Source organism: Guyanagaster necrorhizus, assembly GCF_019112545.1.
Source record: "Guyanagaster necrorhizus MCA 3950 unplaced genomic scaffold BT62scaffold_21, whole genome shotgun sequence".
NCBI classification, from domain to species: domain Eukaryota; kingdom Fungi; phylum Basidiomycota; class Agaricomycetes; order Agaricales; family Physalacriaceae; genus Guyanagaster; species Guyanagaster necrorhizus.
In genome coordinates this window covers 532,951-543,221 of record NW_025064900.1, presented here as the reverse complement: position 1 = coordinate 543,221, position 10,271 = coordinate 532,951, and the positions used below count along the sequence as shown (strand labels likewise).

Here is a 10,271-nt window from a genome sequence, read left to right as displayed (position 1 = left end):
AAAAAGATAAACAACTTTAGGACTTCTGCAAAATAATCAAATGTCCTTCATTCATCCTCCAAAAGAACAATATGCAATACCACCTTTCCTACAACAAATCTGACCCATTCTACCATGGCACTAACATTCTACTCACATGACAGAAGCTTGCAGACCCTGTTCAGCTCCTATCACAATATATCAGATGCTGAGATCATCTTCATGGCCCATATGCTCCACTCTTCCTCTGTGAAAATTGTGATATTTTATCACAAAATTGGTTTGACAAAAAATTCTTTGCAATATTGAGCAGAGATTTCAGCAGTCACTCTGCTAGGGCTGGAGGATCAATGTTTTACACATCTCTCAGACTCTCAGAATCTATCATACAAGCTCTTGGACATTGGTCTTCAAAAACTTGGACCATTTACATTTGAGAACATTCCACCCTATGAGCACAGCTACAATTGGCATCTTTATGCACCCATCACCCCATACTCTAACCACCTCTCCTGCAACCCACTCATACTTTTTGAACCACCACCATCCCCACCACTCACCTTTCAAAAGCCATGATAGCCATTCATGCATTGCAATCAAATTGAGGGCAGTCTCTAAGGCCCTCATTATAGCCAGTTACATCCCACTCCTTGAGCGAGCAGCAGAGGAATGTGGACAGTGGACTTGTCACATGCAGGACCCCGCATGATATTCAGCAATACATAAAACGTAATATTTTAGTTCGTCTCGAGAAACGAGAGCTTCACGTATAAGGATGGCTTCACACCGCTCCGACAGGCTTCTTCACACACGCAACAATACCTCGGACCGAATGTAGCTCCATGCGTTAAGGGCAATTGATTCAATTGTGGACATGTGTCGGCATCGTGGTGCAGTATGTAGCACCGATATAACTGATATAGGAGGACAGCAGGCAAGCGGTGGATGGCCACCAATGCGAAGTGTACGAATTTCCTCGCAAGTCGGTAATTACATAAATCAATGCAAATGGAGGAGAACTTATTTCGAGGCATCTAAACTATGGAAACACCATCTAGTAATACATTACTGTCCAGCTTGAAAGGTATTTGGGTGCCTCAGGCCTTGTTGCATGAATTCTCTGATTTCTACGTATAAAGATAAACACATGTCTCGTTAGTTATATGACTGATGGTACAGAGATAGGGAACGTGTAATGAACGAGGGGTGGCGCGATGCTGGAAGGATGTGCTACCAGTGAATGTATGGAAGGTGATGAAAGCGTAAGATGTCAGTAATATGGTAAAAAGAAGTGAGACGTCAATAGAAACCGGTATGAAAAGGAAGAACCGTGAGGAAGAGGGACAATATATAAGAAGAACGCGTTTCTGCCTCTATAGCAAGGCAGGAGGAAGAGGTCCTACCTACGCGCAACTCGCTTCCGTTCCCGACCATTGTCATCTTCAATATCCATTGCTTCTGAAGACAGCTGAATCGAATTAACATTCTGATTCTGTAGATGGCTGGCAGTGCTCCGTGTGCTCCTGGTGCGCCGCCGGTTCCCCCCTGAACCTGACCCGTGATTTGATGATGGTGTCGTCGAGGCGGTCGAAACGGGAGACGATGAACTGTCAAGCATCATCATTACTGCATGTCGCCGCTTGGCGCCTGCGACGACATCAGGAACGGGGAACGATGGAACGGATAGAGTATCGTCGGAAACAAGATTGAAAGGGTAATCTGATGCGCGAAGTGGTGGAGAGATAGTCGGTGAATCTCCTCCTCCTTTAAAAGACGAAGTAGGTTTCGCTCTGTGCGTCGAACGCTGGGTCTGTCGCAGAGTGCTAGGTGGTGGTGGCGGAGGAGACGGAGTTGACGGCTGAGGTGAAGGTCGTTGAACGCGAGGCCAAGGTGAATTTGATGTCGGCATTGGTGGAATCTAAACACGTAATAATGAGAAATAGGAAAAATCCAGATATCCAGGTGGCATACTTGCTCCTTAGGTTCCGCTTTGACTTTCGCTTCACTTGGGGGGGCCGTAGCGACCGACTTCCGTCCACGTTCCTTCTCCTTCTCCTCCTCCTCTACTTCCTCTTCCTGTCGCGATTTCACCGCGTCCAGTCGAGCGTCTATCCAATCCATGACGCGGCCGATAGACATGCCATTTGATTCCGCCGACATCCCTGGCTCTATGCCACCAACTGAGACTCCTCGCTGTATCATAGCCAAGAGATCCTGACATGCAGCAGCATATCCCGCACTGTACGCTCGTTTTGAGGCGTCTCTTGAGGAACGGTAAAGAGTCGTGATGCTGAGAGCAGCCGCTAAAACTTTGTCAGAATTTGTATCTGGCTTCCGAAGAAATATCGAGTACCTTTAAAACTATTCAATAGCTCTGCCTCTGCATTCTGGTGCGCCGTTGGTAAGGAACCAGCAAGAGTATTGAGGTCCAGCGACTCCATTCGTGGTCGTGAAAGAAGAGCAGTACGAGATTACGTAACCATCAGAATTTACTACTTACACAAAGCACAATATTATTATTTTATTATTTTACGAAGAATCTTCCAGAATATTATTCATTTATTTGTATTATTCATGATCTCGAAAACTTCGAAGTCACAGAATTGGACATGATGAGCACACCAAAGGTTTTTTTTGTGAGATTTTCTGAACGTGGCCCCAAAGCAGGGAGGAAAGTAAAAAGGCAATTGGGAGAGCTTGAATAACGAACTTTTGGGAAAAAAAAAACCAGCATTGGTATTGGTAAAATGAAGCTGTTGCTGGCCCTTGACCAAAAAGACGAGAACTTCAGGGCAGCCAGAATGTGAGGGAAAACACAAGACATTGGGAGGTGAATTCATTTCTTCATGCTGATTGTGCTCATCCAATGTACACTACAAGACCAAATTTGCATTCTGACAATAACAAGAATCGCAGTTGATACTACAGATCTGTCGGCAGATTATATTACAAGGCCGCCCCGTCCGTCTGTAAATTTTTACAGATATTCACATTCCCCTTCCAGTCGCCTCATCGCGCTCCGCTTTCGCTTTTGCCGACGCCTGCAGCTCGCCGAAACTTCCAGACTTCAAGCACATATTCCTGAATATACCATCTTCCATCTCTATCAGCCGAAGCGGCGTATCGAATTCAGCAATCTTCCCCTTGTCAAGGATGATAAGACGGTCGTAATCAATCACCGTTCGAAGCCGATGAGCAACTGTAAAACGGTCAGAAGGCGAATAAACCCCAAACGTTGTTTTACTCTTACCCGTCAGTAGCAGCGATTGCGTAAACTCCTCCCGAATCGTCGTCTGGATCTTCGCATCTGTAGCAAAGTCGATGCTGCTGGTGGCTTCGTCGAGAACAATGATTGAGCTTCGTCGGAGTAACGCTCTTGCCATGGCGATCAGCTGCCGTTGTCCCTGGGAAAAGTTGGTACCTCCAGGGGAAACCTTTGTGTCCAAAGATACAGTGGTCTTCGCATCGACATCGGTAGATGTGGCTGATACCGAGTCTGTGGTGTCATCGTGGACGGACGCTGGTCGAGAAGCTGCAGGCGTTGACAACTCCGAAGGCGCACGAGACGTGCGGCGCGAAGCAAATTGGCTTTGTGAGATCATCTGTACACGGTACAGAGCCTCCATGCATTCGGCATCATTGTGATCACCTGGAATATGCTCAGAAACGTAGAAGAGGAGAATATTGAGGAGACCATACCAAAGGGATCCAGGTTATCTCTAAGAGTGCCAGAGAAGAGGGTGGCGTCTTGCGGGATAAATGTCTTCCAGGACGTCAGATGGTGCCTTGGGACCGGGAGAGGACTTACTAGTCGCGACCGAAGGTCGTGGATACCAATCGTCGATGTATCGATCCCATCAATGAGAATACGCCCTTCCGTCGGATCTACAAAGCGCAAGATACTCATCGCCAGGGTCGACTTTCCTGACCCTGTCCGGCCAAGAAGACCGATCCTTTCCCCTGCTTTCAAAGTGAAGGATATGTCCTGCAGAACCGCAGGTAGCTCAGGAGAGTACTTGACGACCAGGTTCTCAACCGCAATCAGACTGTCATTTTCTGAACTTGATGGCCAATACGCAGGTGGTCGATGAGATTCAATGACAGCCGGCGGTTCTTGGGGCAGCTCCAGATACTCGACGACCCTTTCCACCGAGCTAAAGTTAATGGTTAGCCAAGGGCACGGCTTTTCAAAGGCATCTGAGCTTACTTGAGATCCAGTTCAAGACCTATGACATATAATTAGACTATATACAAGCTGACGATTCATGCGAACATACCGGTCCAAAACCGGCATGCCCAGTACACCGATGAAGTGAAGCTGAGAGCACTTGTAATACAAAGACCGGCGAGGCCCGCTCCGTTATTGAGGCTCGATATCGAGAATAGAGCGGTAACAAAGACGGCCTTGAATTCAGTCAACAACAAATGGCACGAAGATTCAAGAGGGACGGACAGTAGCACCTGTTGAATGATCAGACATCAGAAGGCCTTATGTCGAGAAAAACTTACCCAGGGCATCAAAGTTCAACAAGAGCCACCGGTTCGTCATCCAGAAGCCGTACCACATCTAAATGACGATAGGCACCCATTCTTTGATAAAATGGAGGACAATACCTTTGTGGTGGTGTCTATCTTTTTGTGGAGGTTGTCCAAGAACCTCTTTTCAGCTGAGAACGCGCGGACAGTGACAATGCCTTCCAGCAACTCTCCAAAGTCGGAAAAGATGGGCGAGCGAGTGTTCGACTGCATGCGGCGAAGGTCTCGGCCAGTATTCAAGTAACCAATGGCGAGCTCTCGATAGATAAAGCCGATGAGCGTGGCAGGGATCAGGAATACAGGAAAGATGACTCTGTTCATTCATTAACTACGCCGTCAACCATCAGAAGGATGAAGAACGTACGCCACAGTCAGAATTGACGCAAAGAAGCTGGCAAGTGACGAGTTCACAGCTTGCATAGATCCAGCCAATGAAGAATCGATGACCTCGATATCCTTGCCGAAACGATTGAGCATACGCCCTTGGGGGGTGGTATCATGGAATCTAAATGTAGCTCGAACGACGGTGACAAGAAGTTGCCTGTGGAGAAGCTCAGTATGTTCTGACCAATACAAAAGCGAAATTAAGCCGCACTGGAAGAGGATACGTGATGCTCTGAGAGCTCCCGTAAACTGAGCTGTTGTTGACATCACGCTTACAAGGGCTGCTCCAACTCCAATCGCGGCGTAAACACCAACATAGAACAATGGGTGTTCCCGAGCATCAGGAAGGTGGGGACCAGTGAAGCTTATCGATGGAGGTGCATTATGGAAGTTATGAATGTGGGACTGAATATGACCGTCGAAAATAATTTCATGTTCCGGGGCAGAGAAAGCTCTGCTGTTATAAAATATCGATGTCTGGACATCGCCATACGCTTCTCCCCATGTCTGGAAAAGATAAAATGAGTGTGCATGCTGTGAGTCCTCCGATGGAACAACGTACCTTAATCCAGAGTTTCTCAGAGATACCCAGGAGTTGGTTAACGGCCACGAAAAACAGAAGCAGGCCCCAAATCCAATATGAACTTTTCAAAGAGAGCGTTAGAACATTCTCGATTTCCAAAAGAACCACACATACGACGCCTTTAGGTAGCTTCTGTAGATGCTCCACTTGACACCGCCAGTTTCGCGATGTTCATCTTTTATGAGTTTCCGAGGTCTCTTTGCCTCGACACCAGTAGATTTGTCAGTGATGGCCTCCACGGTGACTTCCGTGGAATGTTCGGTCTGTATTTGCTCCTCGTGAGCCTCAAGCGCCGCGTCATGTGTTATCTCGTCCAACAGTCCTTGCGCACGGAGGTCCTTGACAGTGCCCTTTGCATCTATACGCCCATCAAGCATGCGAACCAAGTAATAAGCTCCCGGAAGAACTAGCTCAACGTGATGGGTAACAAGGACCTGTAAGTGTGTTCATTGAGTAATCCTAGAAGTCGCTTATTAATGCGAGGGACTTACAACTGTTCTGTTGGCCAAAAGGGGTCCAAGAAGGAGACGCTCATATAAGAACCTTGCGGTATGACTATCCTGTTTGACAATTCTCAGCTCATTCGTTCCCTTCTGCTAAAACAAACATACCACAGCGCTTAAAGGATCATCGAGAAGAACATATCTGGTGCGGGCATAAACAGCACGAGCAAGAGCAACGCTATAGAGTGAATCTTTTCAGTATACACATCACTAAAGTCTTTAAAAGCCCTTACCGAGCCTTCTGTCCTCCACTTAGACTAACACCACGAGCACCAATTTCCGTAGCATCACCGTCTTCAAGCATTGCCAAGTCGGGTTTCAAAGCGCAGCACTCTATTACCGCTTCGTACCGTTCTTCATCGAGCTGATAACCGAATAGGATATTATCCTTGATAGACTGATGCCGTAGCCAAGGCGCTTGGGCAGCATAAGAGATCGCGTGCATATTTCCGTGTTCATCAATTCTAGATCTATCTTTTGCCATGATGATACGGCCATCGAGGAGTGTCATTTCACCGAGGACAGCTATCTGCATGTCATATTCAACCAGGTGATGGTCGATATTAACTGACAATGATAACTTACAAGCAAAGCGGTCTTGCCACTGCAACAGAAGAAATGATAAGAAAACGACGACGACAGAAAATGCAAACACTTGCCTGGCAGTAGGGCCTGTAATAATGCTAAGTTCGCCCTCGGGGAACAATACTGAAATATCACGAAGCTCAAACTTATGATCCACAGGTTCGCCCTCAATAGTCTCGGCTAGGCTCTCGGCGGATTCTGTAGAAGATGCGGCCGACAGTTTGTTATGGTTGCCAGGCTCATCTTCTTTGGGTTTCTCAACTTCGTTCCACTTTAACGAAGCGTTTTCAAGCCCCAGGCCATCTTCATCAGGTCCAAGAAGGAGAGGTTCTGAAAGATCTTTCTTCAGCGATGAGACCTGATCCGTCACCTCCTCCTCCTGGAGGTAAACTTCAATTCGTTTGAGGGCAACGCCAGTCTGAAGATGATCTTAGCGAGACGTTACACCAAGTCCAATGTGCATTTACCTGGAGAACCTGAACAATCCACATCGGTATGATATTGAGCGGTCCCCTGAATAACCATTATCAACGATGAGCATTGAAGTGTTGAGAATAAATACAAACCGAATCATGGCGAACAGAGAGATAGCCTGAGTGACGCGTCAAACATGGAGCAAAAATGGAGACGAAGGGCAAATGCGTACCGTAAAGGCGGTGCTTATGGTCAGTTCATTGCCCTGAACGATATACGCAAAGAAGGCAATGATGGATACCAAAATGGGAGCCGTGGTCCACAAGACGTGGAACATTATCCAGTTGACTCTGCCTATCAATGCCGCTAAGTCAGTCCTGGGCCAATCTTGTTGACAGCGACCTACTTTTAATCAGCCATTTCAGCTCCTTGCCCCTGGCCTCCATGGCGCGGTCAATCCATCGGTCCTCCCAAGCGAAAAACTTGATGAATTTGACCTGAATGTCGGCCAGTTAGCCTTAAAACATGGGGACGGAGCCGAGTAAACTCACGGCTCCAATGAGTTCACTGAGGACGCCCATCCGCTTATCTTTTTCAGCCATGTACCCCTTTTGGATACGGACGCTTCTCTTGGAGAGGTAGCTGTTCAGAGGCCAACCGGCGAGCAGAACAACAAAGCCAGCAAAAGCAGACCATCCAAGCAGCCTGGAATATAGAGGTAAGCCGCCGCCATAAGTATGGATGATGAAACTGACTGGTATAGGAAGATTCCGCCAATAATGATTTCAAGGGGAGCTATAGTGTTAGTGAATAGTGCGCTTTGAAACCTGGCAGTTTATAGATATATACCTCCATAGATATAGTACGCCCCAGTGACCATGTTCGAGATCTAGGCCGAATATTAGGAAGTGTATGAAACAAAACCCTCCCAAACTAACCTTATTAGCATCGCCAGCCATCAAGTTGACAATTTTACCGACATCGGCACCGGCTTTAGGATCATCACCTTTATCATCTTCCTTGGCCTTGGCCTTCTTCTTGCCTGGAAAGGAGAGCGTTACGATTGAGCGAGCAAGAGACAATGACAAAGCTACCTGTTCCATTCGCAGTAGCAGCGTCCTTCTTGTCGTTGGCAGATATGCCTTTATCCGCGTCAATAATACCCGAGAAGTCTTTTCGCTTTAACGCCTTGTCATAGATTGCTGCCATAAGCTCAGATCTAATCCTTGTTGCTGCTCGTCGCCCGAACCACAGATGCTGCAAATCTAATTCGGCCCTGGCGACAGATATTATGAACATCAAAAACGCGTAAATGTACGCATTTGTGCGATCTTCCGGTGCAGCGTCGCTATCAATGGAAGCTAGAATTCGACTACAAAAATTTTCAAGATAATGACGGGAAGGAAACTTTGGCACGTACTTGAGGAAGAACGGCGTCGTATAATTGAAGATCACGCTGAGGATTGTGAAAAAGGCATCGAGTATGATGTCTAATGAGTTAGATGCCCAGATCTTGCGAAGAAGGGAGGAGCGACTGGGCACAAATGAGATACATAAAGTTATACACGAATAAAGACGTACGTGACACTGCTGAACTTGATAAATAGGGGACGAGATTGAAATGAAGGGCTAAGGTTCCAGACGTCGGCGTCATTCAAAGTGTTGTATCTGCCCTACAAACTCATGAGTCGAAAGTTGAATCCAGATTTGAAAAAACCTACATTGTTAACCAGTGGATAGACCCAAGAGAAGGTAAGCCATCCAAAGAGCGTCGTATAGTCCTCTGGACTGACAGTGGTTCCCTTTGAGTGACATCAGTGGATTGTCCCAGTTATAAATGAACCAATAGGATAGGCGTACAATAGACTTTTTGTCAACTTGTCTGCTTGGCAAGTCAAGAGGCATGCTGACGACGACCCCAAGCACCAACAAAACGATTACCAAGTTGATCGAGTAAGCCGAAATGAGAGTCGCCGGTGGTAAAGGGAGGTCGTAGACTGAGGTTTCGTATAGAGAACCACCCAACAGGATAATTCCGCTGAGGAAGTGTACGAGGTACAGCGTGAACAAGTCGAAAGGGGGAGTGGGAGAAGGACGTGCAACCGGCACCACGACCGTGTAGAGCCACGTCAGCGCCATCAAAAGTGGCTGAATTCCTGACCAAGGATCTTGGGGATTCATAGCAAGACGATAAGAACCGTCTCCCAACCATGATAACGCCTCCACAAGGCCCAACAACGCGAAAACGACAGTACGCCATAGAGGGACAACATAGTCGACCTCAATCTCCCCCCCCGGCCCCTTGTCGTCTAGGTCGAGTGCTTCTGCCTCATGAAGAGGTAAAAACGTCTGCAATGGCGCCTGGATGTCGTTGATAAACGTCTGGATTTTTGCTGGCACCTTTATTGGAATAGAGAATATGCAGAACGTGATGACGAGCGTTGTCGGTATCAGTACTGACCAGGAGCCTCGAATGCATGCGTCCTGTAGGGCCAAAGGACCAGAATCTCTGCAGAGACCCATATCCTGGACGGCCGTGAACAGAGATGGTAGAAGAAAAGGAAGGACACGACATCACGAAAGTGAAGGGTCCCGACACAGCCACCGAACCTGCGCGGTCACGGCAACTTATTTGTCAACACGCTTGACTTAAGAAAGCTCTCTCTTTGCGACAAAACGATGCTTTGAATTTTCTGCAACTTATTTTTCATTGCACGAAAATACTGTATATGGCTTTCGAATTTATTTGTTGCAAGAGGGCAAGATTTATTTAGAACAGAACATCCCCCAAAACCTTTTGATTGGCACCGCGGGGGACCGGTGACCGGTGAGAGTTCATTAAGTCGTGGGGTAGGAAAATTAGTGACATTTCGGGGGCAGACTCCATCTGCCCCCTCTTGGCAGCTGACCAGTCCGCCCCGGTCAAAATGCAAGGGAGAATAATTAGACTATGGACTCAGATAGAGTTTTAACCAGGACAACAAAATGCAGGTAAGCTGTCAAGAACTGGGGCCGACTGCATCGCACCTCACTGTTAAGAGCAATACCCTCTTCTGTGCAAATATTGAGTTCGCCCTACTGAGATGAAGCTACGAACAAGATAAAAAAAGTTAGAAGCGGTGATTGCCGCTTTGGGCCCGCGATCATGAAATTGCCATGTGCATGGCGCTGGTCAGTAACTGCTCAGAAAAGGCCGACCAGGCCCCTTAACAGTTTCACCCTATTTACAATAATGCGGCTTTAGAGGTTCACAGATTGGGTAAATTGATGAATTCATCACTCCTTGA

At 47.2% G+C, this 10,271-nt stretch overlaps 3 protein-coding genes across 3 annotated transcripts; 1 reads left to right on the top strand and 2 right to left on the bottom strand.

Moving 5' to 3' along the window:
• Positions 1–257: 257 nt before the first annotated feature.
• BT62DRAFT_901936 (uncharacterized protein) lies at positions 258–416 on the top strand (the record flags this gene model as incomplete). Its single annotated transcript, XM_043183477.1, has 1 exon — positions 258–416. A coding segment is annotated over one exon (159 nt), but the record flags the coding sequence as incomplete, so codon positions are not given.
• Positions 417–1,146: 730 nt separating this feature from the next.
• On the bottom strand, positions 1,147–2,420 carry BT62DRAFT_1078253 (uncharacterized protein; the record flags this gene model as incomplete). The annotated part of the gene is made up of 3 exons (XM_043179371.1): positions 1,147–1,897; positions 1,951–2,282; positions 2,333–2,420. The coding sequence occupies 3 exons, from the start codon at positions 2,418–2,420 to the stop codon at positions 1,379–1,381; spliced, it is 939 nt and encodes a 312-aa protein (XP_043037265.1). The 3' UTR covers positions 1,147–1,378.
• Positions 2,421–2,808: 388 nt separating this feature from the next.
• BT62DRAFT_988121 (multidrug resistance-associated ABC transporter) lies at positions 2,809–9,600 on the bottom strand. The gene is made up of 31 exons (XM_043190099.1): positions 8,845–9,600; positions 8,706–8,786; positions 8,566–8,657; positions 8,405–8,518; positions 8,079–8,356; positions 7,923–8,026; positions 7,834–7,873; positions 7,740–7,779; positions 7,536–7,689; positions 7,391–7,481; positions 7,217–7,338; positions 7,137–7,162; positions 7,038–7,083; positions 6,645–6,988; positions 6,571–6,589; positions 6,219–6,514; positions 6,094–6,163; positions 5,974–6,042; positions 5,597–5,916; positions 5,462–5,543; positions 5,111–5,406; positions 4,880–5,056; positions 4,594–4,828; positions 4,489–4,546; positions 4,433–4,440; positions 4,257–4,383; positions 4,187–4,205; positions 3,788–4,133; positions 3,679–3,742; positions 3,230–3,628; positions 2,809–3,178 (listed from the first exon to the last, which is right to left on the bottom strand). The coding sequence occupies exons 1-31, from the start codon at positions 9,505–9,507 to the stop codon at positions 2,967–2,969; spliced, it is 4,992 nt and encodes a 1,663-aa protein (XP_043037264.1). The 5' UTR covers positions 9,508–9,600; the 3' UTR covers positions 2,809–2,966.
• Positions 9,601–10,271: the final 671 nt, after the last annotated feature.